Raw genomic sequence first — 19,091 nt, 5'->3', positions numbered from 1 at the left:
GGTAGCCCACCAGGAAAAAAAATAGATTAATCAAAACAAGTTTCAGCTATAAACCTGACCCCTTTGACTTATTACCCACCCCTAATTACTTGGCCGACACAATCACCACCACTACAAACCCCAAAATGAATCCTTCCTCACCCTTCCTGCCTATCATTTACCCATTTGGCACACAGCTTCCTCTTCACTTAACTGACAACTATTCCCTTATACACCTTGTCAGGGAGACAGGATTTGTAAACATTTTAGGGCTTGAAGGAGGATAACCCTTCTGTCCACGTGCCCTCACCCACTTGCCTGCCATCATACCCCTACTAACTACCCAAAAATCTCACCCAAGTACCAACTTAGCCACTCACCCATTAATTTGCCTACATACCACCTCTCACCCACTTAATTTATTCACTTATTTTCTTGCCTTGACCTTTAGGACCCTCAAACATTTGAATACTGCAGTTTCTGCTATAAAAACGGAGCATGACCTGACCTCTAGGAATGTTTCTGTTTTGTAGTGGGAGGTTTCCAGGTTGGTATGTGTCACATTTCTCAAGTTAGAAGTCTAAATCAGAAACATAAAGCTCAAAGGCAGGGTATAATTTATGAAACAGATGGACACTTGCACAGCATTGACACTTTTTGGAGTACTCAACCCAATATATTTCACAGCCTGTAAACTGTTATCCTATTGAAGTACTTTATTTAATAGAATAAATTGCAAAGAATTCCATAACTGAAATACTAGCTTTAATGTTTACTTTAAAAATTGGAATATATATTGATGCTGCAAACAATAAGTATTAGCAAAAATTGCTCACCCACATTGCTACTTTCAGAGCAATTCACCATCCATTTTACCACATCAACATTCAATCTGTTATACACTACACACTGTGTCCTGTAATGTGAGCTGGCAATAGTCTCTGATGAGGAGTAAAACCCTCTTTACACCAATTCCAAATAACCCATCCAGAAGTTTCCAATATTGCTTCCATCATTGAGACGCAAGGCCCTTCATTATTTAACAGAAGTAACAGTTCCCCTTTGCATTTGCATTTCTGTATAATCCTGAGATCTGTGAATATATATCGCTTATCTTCTTGTTTTTGTATACATCTGGAGCTGTGCAATCCAAGGTTGTGTGATGATGGGACTGTGTAACCCTGTGCCTGTGTACCTTGGATCTATATAGAATCATAGAATCCTTACATTCGGCCCAACAAGTTCACACCGACCCTCCAAGGAGTAACCCACCCAGACCCATTCTCCAACCCTATTACTTTACATTTACACCTGACAAATGCACCTAACCTACGCATCCCTGAACACTATGGGGAACTTAGCTTGGACAATTCACCTGACCTGTACATCTTTGGACTGTGAGAGGAAACCGGAGCACCCAGAGGAAACCCACACAGGCACAGGGAGAATGTGCAAACACCATACAGACAGTTGCCCAAGGCTGGAATTGAACGTGGGTCCCTAGTGCTGTGAGGCAGCAGTGCTAACCACTGAGCCCATAAGATAATACTTGCTACTTATTGGACAGGGAACCAAGTCTGACCTAATTGATTCTAGCAAATGTATAATCCTAATTGCCTATAACCAAAATATATTTTGCACTGTTTAAATCAAAGATACAAAAATAGGATTTCTTTTAGATGCATAAGAAGTTTCTGTATCTGCAATTTATTGGGAAATTCTCATTTATTTTATTATGAAAGGAATGAATAAACACATGTTATACAAATACAGAAAAGCATTTATCCCCAATGTAACCAACAAAAATCTCTGAGAGCAGATTTCAGGAATTAGTTCCAATACAAAGTGTTAGTCTAACTTTTCAGCATATTGGAGCGTGAATTGCAGAATGACCTGGAAATGTTAGCTAGTGATTATATAAATTATAGTAGCTGTTTTACAGGAAGTATCATTAACACAGATTGCTCGTGGCAAGTACAAATATACAATTTGTGATCCTTACTAATAAATTCCATAAAATATTGACATGGGAATTTATAACTAGAGAACTGATGTAAAATCAAAGTTATTTCTCACATTGTGTGTCCTATTATCTGCAACATTTTCATGAATGTTTGGATTGTTCATAAGTAGTCGTGATGTCCCAGTAACAGAGTCTGCTAGCATTGTCTGTCTTATACAGTATATCTGTGTGCAGCCTTGGAAGGAGCAGAAACAGTATTCATGTTGTGAATTGCAAAGTGGCTCTTAAAGTGCATAAGAAGTAAAGAAGGAGACAAAGATTGGCGACTTGAACTACAATTCCAACTGGAAATGAAATGGAGGGTGTCTGTCAGAGCAATGGATCACTGTCTCCGTGTGGACAATGGGACAGACAATGGTATATCTGTGAATGGGGATAGAGGGGAATGGTATCTCTGTGAAGGGGGAGAGGGGAATGGTGTCTCTGAGAAGGGGGAGAGGGGAACGATGTCTCTGTGAAGGGGGAGAGGGGAACGGATCTCTGTGAAGGGGGAGAGGGGAACAATGTCTCTGTGAAGGGGGAGAGGGGAATGGTGTCTCAGTGAAGGGGTAGAGGGGAACGGTATCTCTGTGAAGGGGGAGAGGGGAACGATGTTTCTGTGAAGGGGGAGAGGGGAACGGTGTCTCTGTGAAGAGGGAAGAGGGGAACGGTGTCTCCGTGAAGGAGAAGAGGGGAACGGTGTCTTTGTGAAGTTGGAGAGGGGAATGGTGTCTCTGTGAAGGGGGAGAGGGGAACGGTGTCTCCATGAAGGGTGAGAGGGGAATGGTGTCTCTGTGAAGGGGGAGAGGGGAATGGTGTCTCTGTGAATGGGGAGAGGGGAACAGTGTCTCCAGCATTCATAGTAGTTGGCTTCAATTTTAACTGGTAGATTCATGTTGTTCCAATGATTAGATGTCACTTGTGGCCATAATAGTTTATAATGAACATAGAATTGGCAGTCAGATAATGGAAACTGAAAATGTTTGATAAGTGTGGATATTTGAGAGAGGGAATGATTGATGTTAAGCCCATTTTTTTGGACAATTCTAATGGCTTTTCGAATGTAATCTTATGTTTTCTTCATTTTTATGGGTATTGATATAATGGATCCCAGCAGTGAGCAAGGGTTACAGGTCAAAGTGAGTAATTAAGGTGAGCAGACATATTAATGTAGTTTTAAACATTAATTCTCTGGAAAGAGAAGGAACCCAGAAAAGACACTGTTGACTTCATTTGAGCCAAAAACATTATTGTAACCTGGTGTGGTTTGAAGCCAAACCTCATCTCCCTTTCTCAGCTTCAGTACTGTCCCACCTGAATTCATTTGATTCTTTTGCCAGTTAGTTTTGCTTCCATGAGTGTCGCAGATTCCAACTGTCTTTCTGCTGTTTTTCATGATGTTAACACAAAGTTTTCCTTCAGAGACCATGTTGTAGGTGAAGAAATACCAGCCACCTTTACAACAGTGAAACTTTCCCAGATCAACACGGAAACATTCTCCCTCGTTGGTGATAACCTTGTCAAACATGATTGGCCTTTCAGGAAAAGGGTCATTGGTTGTGTTTTTGATGACAGAGAAGGCAGGTCTTTCTGTCCCCTGTAGACCACCCCCTTGCCCCGATTCTCCCTTCTGTCCTTGGAGTCCAGGATTGCCTGGTGAACCTCTGGGTCCTGCTGGACCTACATATCCTTTGGGGCCATTTTTTCCTGGGTGCCCTGGATTCCCCCGTTGCCCCTTGACTCCTGGCTCACCACGAATGCCAGTGTATATGCCTACAGAGAAGAAGAAGACATGAGGAAGAACGACATAGAAATCCTTCTCTACATTCTATTCCCCAACTGTTCAAAGGATCCATTAAAATTTAGACAATTTCAATATGATTCTCACTAGCTAACTGTGGTCATCTACATCTCTTTCTGCTGACAAGTATGGATTGATTTCTAGCCCAAATGGAAAGAAAGAAGGCAGGTGAGAGTTGCAATCTCAGTTGATGATCTACAGTCAATATAGAAACTAATGAGGACAGAAGATCTTGGTGTTGTTGGAGATCAGTCATCTCAGGTCCAGGACATCTCTGCAAGTGTTCCTCAGTGTACGTCAAAGGCCCAACAATCTTCAGCTGCTTCATCAATGACCTTCTCTCCATCATAAGGTCAGAAGTGAAGATATTCACCAATGATTGCACCATGTTCAGCACCATTTGTGTCTCCTCAGATACTGAAACCACCCATGTCCAAATGCAGTAAGACCTGGACAATATTCAGGCTTAGGCTGACAAGTGGCAAATAATATTTAGTCACACACATGGCAGACAATTACCATCTCCATAAAGTGACAATATAACTTCTGTCCCTTTCTAATAATATCACTGGATCTTCCTGTTTTTCTATCTTAATGGTTACCATTGACCAGTAACCGAACTGGATGTGCCACATAAATGCAGGGGTAAATGTAGGGGAATGGGTCTGGGTGGGTTGTGCTTCGGCGGGTCGGTGTGGACTTGTTGGGCTGCAGGGCCACACAAGAAGCTCTGTGCATTTCTCATGAAGAGTTTTGTGAAAGATATTGTGAAATGTTTGTGCTAGTGGACTTGGAAAAGCATCACAAAAATGTTGGTACAGCCTGAGGATAAGAGGTTGGGCGTAATCTGTTAATTTAAAAACTTAAGGAGTTGAGATAAGAGTGAAATTTCACTGGAATTGACTAACAGTAAAAACATAGTGTTGAGGAGCAGATTGAAACTTGTCTGTGTTGTTTGCATTAACAGCTTTTTTCTCTCTCTTTTTGTTTAAAAAATATGTTTAGATGTTAAATAATATGTGCAGACTCTGTGACTAATCACTATGGGAACCAACTGCAAAACAAAATTCCAGTAGATGGGTTGGGACATGGTCAGTCAGTTGCTCAGGATGGTCAGAGTCAGGAAACTCTGCACACAGTGGGTGAGGGAGAGCAAGGTGGGCAGCACACTGTTAGTTTTGGTGCATGTGTGGAGATGTCCTAAGAGGGTGAGTAGGTCATGCAGAAGAGATTCAGAGTTAGTCAGGATCAGATGTTAGCGAGGATGAGATTGAGTAGATTTGATTAGATTAGATTACTTACAGTGTGGAAACAGGCCCTTCGGCCCAACAAGTCCACACCGACCCGCCGAAGCACACCCCACCCAGACCCATTCCCCTACATTTACCCCTGCACCTAACACTACGGGCAATTTAGCATGGCCAATTCACCTGACCTGGACATTTTGGGACTGTGGGAGGAAACTGGAGCACCCGGAGGAAACCCACGCAGACACGGGGAGAATGTGCAAACTCTACACAGTCAGTTGCCTGAGGTGGGAATTGAACCCGGGTCTCACTGTTGCTGTGAGGCAACAGTGCTAACCACTGTGCCACCGTGCCGCCCACGGGAAGATGTTGTAGGAAATGGTTGGTACAGTAGCAGAGGAAGAGTGAGTGTGAGGTATCAATGAGAAAATGGTGGCATGTTCATTGACAGAGTGGAGAAGATCATTGATCTTCTTCCTACATTCTGTACATTCCTTCAGATGGTTGAGACTGTACTGACCAACCTGGTCCAGGTTGGCGTGGTTCGAGTAGAATGGCATCCTCTGTTGGCCTGATAGAAAAGGAGATCCTACTGTTGTATCACCCCATTCCCATGAGCAGCATCGCCATGTCCCTGCCCACAAAGAGAGGCACCACTTTTTCATTGACTGCCACATTCATGATCAATGTCAGGAACTGTGCAGGGCAGCTCTAGACTGACAGCTCTTGTGTGGGTGCACATTGTCTTTCTAAACATGTGGCTGCACCACAGATGTTGGTCAATTCTGGGATATCCAGGAAGTAGTGAGTTGTTTTGGAAATGGCACATGGTATGATGGTGCTAGAATGTGTGAGAGGGGCACCAAAGGGTGGGGTAGGTAATTAATCAGGCGGGCTTTGTAAAATAAGGTGATAGATGTCCCGAAGCACCATGATATGAAACCCTCCAAAAAAATTGACAAAACTGACACTTAAAGAAAAAACTTAAAATTCGGCCCTTGATCTAGAACATAGAACATAGAAGAATACAGCGCAGTACAGGCCCTTTGGCCCTCGATGTTGCGCCGATCCAAGCCGACCTAACCTACACTAGCCCACTATCCTCTATATGCCTATCCAATGCCCGCTTAAATGCCCATAAAGAGGGAGTGTCCACCACTGCTACTGGCAGGGCATTCCATGAACTCACGACTCGCTGAGTAAAGAACCTATCCCTAACATCTGTCCTATACCTACCACCCCTTAATTTAAAGCTATGCCCCCTCGTAATAGCTGACTCCATACGTGGAAAAAGGTTCTCACGGTCAACCCTATCTAAACCCCTAATCATCTTGTACACCTCTATCAAGTCACCCCTAAACCTTCTTTTCTCCAATGAAAACAGCCCCAAGTGCCTCAGCCTTTCCTCATACGATCTTCCTACCATACCAGGCAACATCCTGGTAAACCTCCTCTGCACCCGTTCCAGTGCCTCCACATCCTTCCTATAGTATGGCGACCAAAACTGCACACAATACTCCAGATGCGGCCGCACCAGAGTCTTATACAGCTGCAACATGATCTCAGGACTCCGGAACTCAATTCCTCTACCAATAAAAGCCAGTACGCCATATGCCTTCTTCACCGCACTATTTACCTGGGTGGCAACTTTCAAAGATCTGTGTACATGGACACCAAGATCCCTCTGCTCATCCACACTACCAAGTATCTGACCATTAGCCCAGTACCCCATCTTTTTGTTACTCTTACCAAAGTGAATCACCTCACACTTAGCTACATTGAACTCCATTTGCCACCTTTCTGCCCAGTTCTACAGTTTATCTATATCCCGCTGTAACCTGCCACATCCTTCCTCACTGTCAACAACTCCTCCGACTTTCGTATCAGCCGCAACTTGCTCACCCAACCTTCTAGCCCCTCCTCCAGGTCATTTATAAAAATGACAAACAGCAATGGTCCCAAAACAGATCCTTGCGGAACACCGCTAGTAACGGCACTCCAAGATTAACCTTTACCACCAACTACTACCCTCTGTCTTCTTCCAGCCAGCCAATTCCTAATCCAAACCTCCAACTCACCCTCAATGCCATACCTCCGTATTTTTTGAAGTAGCCTACCAGAAGACAGGTTTCATTCTGGGATCCGACTTGTGCAGTGTTACCATTGGATGGGATCAGAAGATTGGTTTGAATGTAGTGCAACCAGTGGATATAGATTCAAAAACTGTGGCTCAGGAAAAGCACAGCAAGTCAGGCAGCATCCGAGGAGCAGGAGAGTCAACGTTTCAGACGTGAGCCCTTCATCAGGAGTGTGGCGGGAGAGGGGGCGGTTAGAGAGTGGGGGGGGGGTGGAGTGGGGGGGGTGGGGTGCAAAGGTAGCTGGGAATGCAATAGGTGATGTCGGTGGGGTGGGGGAGTGGGTAATTATAATAGGTTGGTGCATTAGTTGAAGATTCTGATTAATTGAACTACACAGTACCACATAACAGGTCAGTTACAACAGGTCAAAATTTACTTTGAACTACTATTTTTGTTTCGATGTTTACTGGTATTTTTGGTGGTTTGCCCCAACCCTGTTTTTCTCATAGGCCCCATTATTTCTATTGCGCGAATATCTATGACACAGTGTTGCATGGGCATGCAACTACAGTATTATAGGAGAACTACCTGTATAAGAGTAAGGATGCTTTGCTGCAATTATATAGTGCCTTGATGAGGCCACACCTCGAGTAATATGTGCAGTTTTGATCTCCTAGTCTGAGGAAACACACTCTTGTACTGAGGGAGTCCAGCGAATGTTCATCAGCTGACTCCTGGGATGGCAGCACTGACAAATGAAGAAAGACTGGATCATCTGGGCTTGTACTCACTGGAATGTAGAAGAATGATGGGAATGGATTCTCATAGAACATATAGAATCTGCATACTGCAGAAAGAATGTTCCTGGTGTTGGGGAGGTCTAGAACTAGGGGTCACAGTCTAAGAATAAGGGGTAAGCCATTTAGGATTGAGATGAAGAAGATTTTCTTCACTCAGAGAGTTGGGAACTTGTGGAAGTCTCTATCACAGAATGCTTTTGGGGCCAGTTCATTAGGTACATTCAAGGGGGAACTGGACATAGCTCCTGCAGCTAAAGGCATCAAGGGGTACAGAGAGAAAGCAGCAGTGGAATATTGAAATTGCTTGATCAGCCATGATCATTTTGAATAATGTGCCTGAATGGTCTACTCCTGCACCTATTTTCTATGTTTTTTATGTTTCCAACTTGACACAGAAAATACCATCAATGTTCACATTCCACAAATAAGTTTTAAAAACCCTCCCAACTCACCGTCAGACTAATGTCCACTACATCATTTTATTCACTATTGAAACCACCTTCAAAAGTGCCTTGAACATCAGTTTTAGCACCTTGAGATTCTCTAACATTGAGAATAATCTCTGAGGACACTCCTTTGTAGTCACCTCAGCAGAGCAGGATCAGGGTCACTGTGCTCAGGTTGTACTGTGCCCAGAGCAATTTCCAGAAGCAGGATCCCAACTCTTTCACTTTGGCTCCTCAGAGTGAAGTGTAAAGTTATATCTTTTGTTAGGGAAAAAAACAAAGAGACAACATAAAATGAAGGGCACTGTTCTAATGAGGTTCAGGAGTAAAAGGACCTTAGTTCTGAAAAGCTATTTTATATTTAACATTGCTTAGAGGACTTCAATTCTAAGCATTGTTAAAAATGGATTTAGTTCAAGTTTTGTGAACATATCTAGAGTGACTTTGTTAAAAAAAGTGAAAGTTTGCTATGGACAATGGAGATTTTATTCGAACTAGCTTTCTTGTAGGTCACGTTATCCGTAATAACCACTTGTTTTGTGGTGAAACACTGCTGCAGCTGTTTGAACAGTGACTGGCTTGGAGAGATGTTTGTTTTTTCCTGTACAGTTGAAGGAAAGCTTGCTAAGAATAAGCTGCCCAGCTTATCTCTTGTACTTCTTGAAAACAATCTCTTCTTGGGTTCAAAGCGCAACCTTTCTGTTCTTTTGAGAGTGATACAAAGAACATCTCAGTGCTGTATTTACTGTACAAACTGTATTTGCAAGACGTGTATGATTAGTGACATGTGCCAGGATGTCACAGGAACAAATTCTCAAACACTCAATGCTTTATCCTCTTGCCTTCAGTGATAAACCATTGCCCAAAATGTTTTATTTAGAAAGAAAATCTCCGCAAAGAAGTATTTTTCTTTTCTCTCACTAAAGTTGTATGTGCCATCTGGTGTCTTCTCAGGACAAGCATTGATACTTCTATATCACTGACCCAGACGGTTGTGAATTTATGAAATTCCTTACTATTTCAGTAAACATTTTAAAGCTAAGATAGATTTTGTTTTGAACAAGGAAGGAATTAATGGTTATGGTGAGAGGGAGGGTAAGTAGAGCTAAGGCCACAAAAAGATCAGCCATGGTCTTATTAAATGGCGGAGCAGGTTCGAAGGGCCAGATGGCTTACTCCTGCTTCTGGTTCTTATGTCCTTATGGTAAAAGGCGGAAGGTGCAAACACCCAAATTGCACTGCCAAAGGAGCTGGATACAATTGTGACAGTTTAAAGGCATCTTGTCAGATATATGAATAGGCAGGAAATAGAGGGATATGGAGCACGTAGCAGCAAAGGTTTGTTGACACTGTCTTGGTGGACTGAAAGGCCTGTGCCATGTTGTACTGTTGTTTGTCCTCATCCTGAACACCAGGTATTGGAAAAGATGTGAAATTTTCACAAATGACACAGAAAATAATTATGAGAATGGTTCTGGGGATGAGATTATATAGATAGCTTGGAGAAACGGTGGCTGTTCTGCATAGGGAGAGGATGGCCAAAAGAAGATTTGATGGGTGTGTTCAGAATCAGGAGGGTCTAGGCAGAGTATTTGGGGGAAATTGTTCCCATTGGAGTTTGCAATTTCGCCCCATGTCTGCATGGGTTCCTTTCGGCTGCTCCAGTTTCTTCCCACAGCCCAAGGATGTGCAGGTTAGGTGGATTAACCATGGGAAATGCAGAATTACAGGGGAAATTAGTGAGACTGGTCTGAGTGGGATGCTCTTTGGAGGATTGGTGTGGACTGATGGGCCGAATAGCCTGCTTCCACACTATACGGATGCTATGATTCTATAATAGAAGGAATGTTTAAGGACCAGAGGACAGCGACTGGTGTTGATTGTAAAACAACCAGAGGTAATTTGAGGAAAAACATTCCAACACAAATGAATGGTTGGAATTGCAGAATACACTGCCTGAAAGTGGGCATTAATCAGGACCTACAACTGGGAATTAGATTATCACCAGAAAAGAAGCAAAATGCTGGTTATGTGGTTAACAATGAGGGAATGAGAGTAGCTGAGTTCCTTATTAATATTATTAAATTATTTTATGATTCTCTAGCGGTCTTTCCCTGAGTGCACAGGAGTCTTTCCCTGAGTACACTGAGCAACAAAGCCCTCACATTGACCCAGAGTCAACATGAGCATTGCTTTGATTGCCTCATATGCCTAATTGACATGTATCCCACACTGGAGGGACAGCTACCATATAGCTGTAACATGTCCATAGTTTTGGAACACGGCGTAAAGGAATGTCTCTATGGAAATTATGGCAAATCACAGCTGCTGATCCATGGAAAACCATTGTCCATGAGAAGAGGGCTGAAAATTATTATTATTATTAAGTTATTTTGTTCTACATCCACAGCTGTAGATCCAACAGAGGAATGTGTGCCATTTGATGGCGGTATCAAATACTTGAAATCACATCTCACCCAGGGATGGCAGTTACACTGCTTAAAGAAATGCATTCCAAAGTTAGAATTTCAATGACTTTTATGCTCCTGACACAAAACAAACATTTTCAGCCGTATGTAAGGAACTCATTGACATGGTGGATTGACCGTTTCAGATGGTTTTTGGGGTATGAGTTCTCTTGAAATGAGTTTGGACACTTCTGTGATGCTTCTCTCACATGAGGCTCATCATGACCTTCAGGGAGCTCAGAAATCAGTTATGGCAAGTTGCTGCTGTGGAGATACTGGAAACAAATAACCTGTACCAACTGGCACCAACTGTACCTTCTCTGGAGAGCTACAATCCCTTCATGAACCAGGGACTTGCAGAATTAAATTCTCGTTAGACAAATGTATACCTGGAGTTTGTTCAGGACTGGGACATAGATTTTCGATTGACAAGGAGGTGAAGAGTGATGGAGACAGACTGGGGAAGTGGGATCCTCAACAGCAAGGAGGCAAGTGCAGGCCAAAAGGAGATACAGTAATCAGAAAGAGTAAAGTGAAGAGACAGATCAGGCTGGAATGTGACAGAGAGCAAGGAATGCCTATTGGATTAAATTGCATCTATTTCAATGCAAAAGAGTTGACAGGTAAGGCCGATGAACTCAGGGTATGGATAGGTACGTGGGATTGGGATATTATAGCCATGACAGATACATGGCTAAGGGAGGGACAGGACTGGCAGCTTAATGTGCCAGGGTACAGGTGCTTTAGTGGGACAGAGGAGGTGGAAAGAGGAGAGAGGGAGTTACATTTTTGATTAAGGGGAGTTTCACAGCAGCAATCAGAGATGAAAAAAACTGAGGGATCATCCAGTGAGATGTTGTGGGTAGAGCTAAGAAATAAGAAGGGGATGGTAACATTATTGGGGTTGTACTAAAGGCCCACAAGTAGTCAACAGGAATTAGAGGAATAAATATGCTGGCAGACTGGGGAGATTTGCAGGAGCAATAGGCTTGACATGAGAAGGGATTTTAATCTTCCGAACGTAGACTGGAACTGCCATAGTGTTAAGGGCTTAAATGGGGAGGAATTATTAAGTGCGTTCAGGAAAGTTTTCTCAAGCAGTATATAGAGGGTCCTACTCAGGAAGGAGCAAAACTTTGACCTACTTCTGGGAAATAGGGCAGGACAGGTGATGGAGGAGCACTTTGAGACCAGTGCCCATAGTTCCATTAATTTTAAAATAGTTATGGAGAGAGAAAAAACTGGTCCATAGGTTCAAGATCTAAATTGGGTCAAGGCGAATTTTGATGGAATTAGACAGGAGCTATTAGGGATTGACTGGAGAAGTTTGTTTACAGGTAACGGACCTTCAGCAAGTGGGAGGCCTTTGAAAGTGAGATAGCTCGAGTTCAAGGTCTATATGTTCCGGTGAGGGTGAAGGGCAACATTGGCAGGAAGGGAGAACACTGGATGAGAAGAGATAGTGAGGCTTTGATCAGAAAAAAAGATAGAGGTATGGTTCAGGTACAGGCAGTTGGGATTAAGGGAATCCCCGGAGTTATATAGGGGATACAGGAGCTTACTGAAGGTGGGAAAAAAGGGGGCATGAGATAGCCTTGGCTAAGAAGATTAGGGTGAACCCAAAGGGCTTCTTTAAGTATATTAAAGGAAAAAAGAATAGATAGAGAGAGAATAGGACCCCACAAATACCAAAAGTGGACATGTATCTGTAGAACCACGGGAGATGGGCGAGGTCCTCAATGCATATTTCTCCACTGTGTTTACCGTGGGGAAAGATATGAAGACTTGGGAACTTGGGGAAGTTAGTGGCGATATCTTGGGGATAGTCCATATCACAGTAGAGGAAGTGTTGGATGTATTATAACGTATGAAGGTGGATAAATCTCCTGGTCCTGACTAGATATATCCAAGAACACTGCAAGAGACTAGAGAAGAAAGTGCAGTGGCCCTGGCTGATATTTTTGCACCATTGTTAGCCATGGGTGAGGTTCCAGAAGACTGGAGGGTAGTGAATGTTGTGCCCTTACTCAAGAAGGGCTGCAAAGAAAAATCTGGAAACTGTAGACCAGTAAACCTAACATCTGTGGTAGGTAAATTACTTGGGAAGATTCTGAGAGATAAGGTATACATGCATTTGGAAAGACATGGCTTGGTTAGGAATAGTCAGCATGGCTTTGTGCATGGGAGATCATGCCTCATAAATTTGTTAGACTTCTTTGATTAAGCGACCAGGAAGGTTGACGAAGGCAGGGCGGTAGACGTAGTCAATATGGATTTCAATAAGGCCTTTGGTAAGGTTCCACTTAGGCTGCTCTGGAAGGTTAAATCGCATGGAATCCAGGGGAGTTGGCAAATTGGAAAACCAATTGGCTTGTTGGTAGGAAGCAGAGGGTAATAGTGGAAGGATGCTTGTCAGACTGGAGGCCTGTGACTAGTGGAGTGCCTCAGGGGTCGGTGTGGGGCCCATTGCTGTTTGTTATTTATATCAATGAGTTGGATGAGAATGTACAAGGCATGATTAGTAAATTTGCTGATGACACTAAAATAGGCGGTATCATGGACAGTGAAGAAGATGATCAGAAATTGCAGCAGGACCTTGATCAGCTGGGAAAGTGGGCCGAGAAATAGCATAGACTTTAAATAGATAAGTGTGAGGTCTTGCATTTTGATGAATAGTAGGCCTTAAGGAGTTCAGGTGCACGAAAGTGGAGTCACAGAGAGACAGGGCAGTGAAAGAAGGCTTTTGGCACACTGGTTTTTATCAGTTAGGGCTTTGAGTATAGAAGTTGGGAAGCTATATTGCAGTTGTACAGGACGTTGGTGAGGCCGCACCTGGAATATTATATACAGGTTTGGTCACCTTGCTATAGGAAGGATGTTATTAAACTGGAAAGAGTGCAGAAGAAATTTACAAGGATGTTGCCAGGACTCAACTGTCTGAGTTATATAGAGAGATTGGACAAACTGGACATTTTTATGAGAGGCATGGACAGGGTGAATGCACTCTTGTTCCCAGGGTTGCTGAATCGAGCATTAGAGAGCTTCAGTTTAAAGTTAGAGGAGAAAGAATAAAAGGGAACCTGAAGGGCAATTTCTTTTACACAAAGGGTGGTACGCATATGGAATGAGCTGCCAGCGGAAGTGGTTGAGGCGGGTACACAACATTTAAAAAGCATTTGGACAAACACATGGATAGGAAAGGATTAGAAAGATATGGGCCAAGTGCAGGGAAATGAACATTGTGGTCAGCATGAACCAGCTTGGGCCAAAAGGCCTGTCTCTGTGCTGTAGGATTCTCTGACTCAATATTCCTTTATTTATATTAATAGACCTATTTATATGGTTCAAATCCAATGGTGGAGCCAGCCCAAGAGGTCAAATGGTCAACTTGTGGTCTTATTCAATTTGTTTGCTCTGTTTATGGACATGGATTCACAATTTTCCTTCGTCTCGACCCAGTTATTATTTGTTAATTTACCAAAACAATGCACTTTTTAGCCAGTGGTAACTCAATCTGTCATGTGTTACCTGGCTCCCCTGTGTCACCATCTTGTCCAGGTCTTCCATTTCTTCCTGGTTGTCCTGGTGCACCTGGCATCCCATCCTTGCCATCGGGTGCCCGACATCCTCCTGTACCTGCAGCAGCCCGTGTTATCAGAACAAACAGCAGCAGCCCCTCACGTATCATAGTGTCTGCACAGAACAAGCAAGCGCTGATAGTTACATGGCTCCGCACTCTACTGGAGTTCATTATTCTCCACTGCACTATAGATTGTTGGTGCACACATATTGACTGGCTCACATGTGGGTAACAGCAGAAGATGCCTTTTAAAAGAAACCAATAAGTTACACACAATAGCCTGAATATTCCCACATTCCTATTCTGAAGTGTTGGAAATCTGGCAGAACCACAGTAGCGATGATGTTATAGAGGCTCAGAATTCCCTGGAATTTAGGAGATCAATGCATCTTCATTATTTCATAGGATGTGGGTATTACTGGCTGGGTCAACATATATCCCTGTGCCATTTCGGAGGGCAGTTCAGACTTAACTACATTAACTATGTATCTGGAGTCACATGTCGGTCAGACCAGGTAACAATGCCCTTTCTTTAGGAGATGGATGGTGGTGAGGTCAGTGACTGCTGTTGGATCTGCACCCATCCAAGTAAATGAGGAGTTTTCCATCATTTGGGGTGGCACAGTGGCTCAGTGGTCAGCACTGCTACCTCACAGCGCCAGGGACCTGGGTTCAATTCCAGCCTCGGGTGACTTTCTGTGTGGAGTTTGCACAATCTCTCCGTGTCTGTGTGGATTTCCTCTGGGTGCTCCGGTTTCCCCCCACAATCCAAAGATGTGCAGGTTAGGTGAATTGGCCATGCTAAATTGCCTACAGTGTTCAGGGATGAAGAGGTTAAGGGTAAATGTAGGGGAATGGGTCTGGGTGAGTTACTCTTCTGAGGGTTGGTGTGGACTTGTTGGGATGAAGGGCCTGTTACAATACTGTAGGGATTCTATGATTCTGTGTGTGCCTTGTAGGTGTTGAACAAGCTCTGGGCTATCAGGAAGTGAGTAATTCACAAAATTCCCAATGTCCAGACACCACAGCATTTAAGGAGTTGTTTGAGTTTCTGATCAGTGGTGATCTTTGTGGAGGATTGAGCAATGGTATGTCAGGGGATGATGGTTCAGTTCTCTCTTACTGGATATGGCACTTGTATGATGTGAATGTAATTGCCACTTACCAAACACAAGCCTGGGCATTGCTGCGAATGGTTACAGACTGCTTTTTTGATCTTCCAAAGTGGGACTTGAACATTTCCACTTCACCATGTCATGGAGATTTACATTTACAGGTTTATTGTTTGTCCTGGGCAGTCATGGGAGATGAATGATTATGCTCAATATTCCTCTCCATTGAATATAACTTTGGTCACATAACAGGCCCCTAATTCATTTGACTTTTTTTTTTATCTGCTGCTACCAAAGGTAAAGTTAACTCACAAAGATTGCTTGTAGATACAGAAGCTGATCATCGATCATTCTTTCTGCATTTGCCCTGGTCCTAACTATGGGTGTAAGCTATGTCATAATGGAAAATTATGTAAAATAATGACAGGCACAGATAGGTAGACCAGAAGAAACATCTTGTTTGATGCAGAGATCAATGACCAGGGGACATAGATTTAACGTAAGGGGGAAAAGGATGCGATGTGAGGAAAAACACCCAGAGGGTGGTGAGAATCTGGAATGCATTGCCTTTAAAAGTGGGAGAAGCAGAAACCCTCTTAACATTTAAAAAGTATTTGCACGTGTGATGCTAAGACATACAAGAAGGCTATGGCCCAAATGCTTGCAAATGGGATTGGAATAGTTAGGTGGTTGTTTTTGATCAGCACTGACATGATGGGCCAAAGGGCCTTTCTCTGTATTGTAGATCTTGATGACTCCATATCTCTAATAGTTTAAAGCAGGAACCATTACAATTAGACATGATTTGGAGATGCTGGTATTGAACTGGGGTGTAAAAAGATAAAAATTACACAACACCAGGTTATAGTCTAACAGGTTTAATTGGAAGGACTGGCTTTTAGAGCACCGCTCAACCACCTGATGAAGGAGCAGCGCTCCGAAAGCTAGTGCTTCCAATTAAACCTGTTGGACTATAACCTGGTATTGCATTCCAATTAGGATAGCGAGAATAAGGGGTTAACTCACACAAAGATAGACATGCTCACTGGCTGGTTCCAGATCTTAAGTTGTTTTGAAGCATTCACTAAAATAACTTTGTAAATTTTTAATAACTTTCATTAATGGTTTTAAAATGTATATTTCAAATGAAATCCATTCATTCCTGATAGTAATTCTTTGCTCCAAATGAATATAATTTTAGTAAGAGAAAGGCTGATAGGATTAGAAAGCCGGATTACTTGGAACAGAGTGAGGTGGAGCGAAATCCACTGAAACATTTGCTCTGTTAATGTGATGAAACAACCCGGCTGAGATTAAACTCATTTCAAATGCAGCCAAAAAGTCTGAGTGTGGAGAGATATGAGGAAGAACATTGCCATTCACAGCTTGCACTTTCCAAACAAACTCAAGTTAATGGATAGCTCGCTGAAACTATAACTTACCTTAAAAAGCGCTCGTAAGACAGTCTGTGCATGTACTCACAACAAGCTGTTCACTTCTGGGAATGACATTTGTAAAAAAGAGAGGAGGGACTTTACATATCTGTTGTGCAAACTTTATCCAGATTGCCAAATCAGTGTGAAGCTACGGCAGCTGAGCCAAGATTGAATGGTTCTCTGAGGGAGATAGGCTGCCAAATCTGCCTCCAGCATATTCCTGAATTACAGAAGTTTTATACCTTTCCAGTTGGAATTATTTGTTGGAATAAACTTTTTTTTTCTTGTAATTAAAGGAAAATTCTATTTGTGTTAATGTATATACATATCAAATCTATATTATTTAACATAATTCACAAACTGAAGCAGAGTCTCTTAGGAAAAGAGTATTCAAATTTTGTTATCGTGATCTTGCTTTCAGCGTGAATGCCTGTAATGGTTCTTTCACACTGACCCATGATAATTGTGAACTGATGTCAAAATGTCAGCAGAATTTCTGAATTCAAATCCAGCCTCAGTCTCTCTGCAGCTGCTAAGTTTGATTTCCCTCAAGGTTTTCATTCATACTCCAAGAAAAGGCTAATAAAAGGGGTGAGAGGGGAAAGATATAAAAGAGACCTAAGGGGCAACTTTTTCATGCAGAGGGTGGTACGTGTATGGAATGAGCTGCCAGAGGAAGTGGTGGAGGCTGGTACAGTTGCAACATTTAAAAGGCATTTGGATGGGTATATGAATAGGAAGGGTTTGGAGGGATATGGGCCGGCTGCTGGCTGGTGGGACTAGATTGGGTTGGGATATCTGGTCGGCATGGACTAGTTGAACCAAAGGGTCTGTTTCCATGCTGTACATCTCTATGACTCTAAAAGTGAAGTATTGTGAATGCTGGAAATCTGAAACGCACGTAGAGAATTCTGGAGAAACTCCGCAGGTCTGGCTGCATTTATGGAAGAGAAACAGAGTTAATGTATCAAGTTCAGAATGAACCTTCTTCAGGATAGATGATAAACTGGCTAGGATCACATACTCTCTTTATTAATGGAAGCACAGAGTTTGAGAGCGGGGAGGTTATGCTGGTACTGTATAAAATGTTGATTAGGCCACAGCTCGAGTATTATGCCCTGTCCTGGAATCCATATTATAGGAGAGGTGTGATAGCACTGGACAGAGTGCAGAGGAGGTTTACCAAGACGTTGCCGAGCTATGATTTGGATGAGAACAGAGAAAGCATGGTTAGTTTGCAGATGACACCAAAATTAATGGCATAGTAGACAGTGAAGAAGATTTTCTTAGATTACAAAGGGACCTTGATCAAATGGGTCAATGACAGATGCAATTCAATCTGGATAAATGTGAGGTATTGCATTTTGGCACAGCAAACAAAGGTAGTGTTGTAGAATGGAGGGACCTAGAGGTGCAGGTACATTTTTCTTTAAAGTTTGCAACACATATAGACATAATGATTAAAAAAGCATTTGGTATGCTTGCCTTTATTGCTCATTCCTTTGAGTATTGGAGTTGGGACATTATGCTGAGGTTGTACAGGACATTGGTGAGGCCTCTTCTGGAATACTGTGTCCAGTTCTGGCCACCTTGTTATAGGAAGGATATTATCAAGCTGGAGATGGTTCAGAAGAGATTCATCAGGGTGTTGTTGGGAATGGAAGGTTTGAGTTATAAAGAAAGGCTGGATAGGCTGAGACTTCTTTCACAGGAGTGTAGGAGGTTGAGGGGTGACTTAATAGAAGTTTATAAAATAATGAGAGGTATAGATAGAATTCATGATAGTTGTCTCTTCCCTAAGATGGGGAATTTCAAGACTAAGGGGCACATTTTTTAAGGTGAGAAGAGAGATTTTAAAGAGAAATAAGAGGCAAATATTTTAGATAGAGGGTGGTTCGAGTTTGGAATGAACTTCCTGAGGAAGTGGTGGATGTGGGTACAATCACAACATTTAAAAGATACTTGGATGGATACATGCACAGGAAATGTTTGGAGGGATATGGTGAGGCTAGTTTAGTTTTGGATTATGGTTGGCATGGACTGGTTGGACTGAAGGGTCTCTTTCCATGCCCTATGACTCTATGGAGAGATTCAGTTATGAAGAGAGGTCAGACAGACTGAGTTTGTTTACCTTAGAGCAGA

The 19,091-nt window shown here is 42.7% G+C and overlaps 1 protein-coding gene across 1 annotated transcript; it reads right to left on the bottom strand.

Annotated features, from left to right (window-relative positions):
• Positions 1 to 1,667: 1,667 nt before the first annotated feature.
• On the bottom strand, positions 1,668 to 17,092 carry LOC122540175 (complement C1q subcomponent subunit A-like). Its single transcript, XM_043675510.2, has 3 exons — positions 16,956 to 17,092; positions 14,350 to 14,514; positions 1,668 to 3,754 (listed from the first exon to the last, which is right to left on the bottom strand). The coding sequence occupies exons 2-3, from the start codon at positions 14,507 to 14,509 to the stop codon at positions 3,165 to 3,167; spliced, it is 750 nt and encodes a 249-aa protein (XP_043531445.2). The 5' UTR covers positions 14,510 to 14,514; positions 16,956 to 17,092; the 3' UTR covers positions 1,668 to 3,164.
• Positions 17,093 to 19,091: the final 1,999 nt, after the last annotated feature.

The sequence above is a fragment of the Chiloscyllium plagiosum genome, unplaced genomic scaffold (assembly GCF_037043375.1).
Source record: "Chiloscyllium plagiosum isolate Xiang-an unplaced genomic scaffold, Cpla_swu_hap1 HiC_scaffold_37, whole genome shotgun sequence".
Classification (NCBI taxonomy): domain Eukaryota; kingdom Metazoa; phylum Chordata; class Chondrichthyes; order Orectolobiformes; family Hemiscylliidae; genus Chiloscyllium; species Chiloscyllium plagiosum.
Note: the sequence above shows the minus strand (reverse complement) of the source record. Positions and strands in the feature narration are given on the sequence as shown.

Coding starts and splice junctions, on each gene's coding strand:
- LOC122540175 (XM_043675510.2), bottom strand. CDS start 14,509: ATGATACGTGAGGGGCTGCTGCTGTTTGTTCTGATAACACGGGCTGCT. Junction 3,755..14,349: donor TGGTGACACAGGGGAGCCAG/GTAACACATGAC, acceptor TCTTCTCTGTAG/GCATATACACTGGCATTCGT.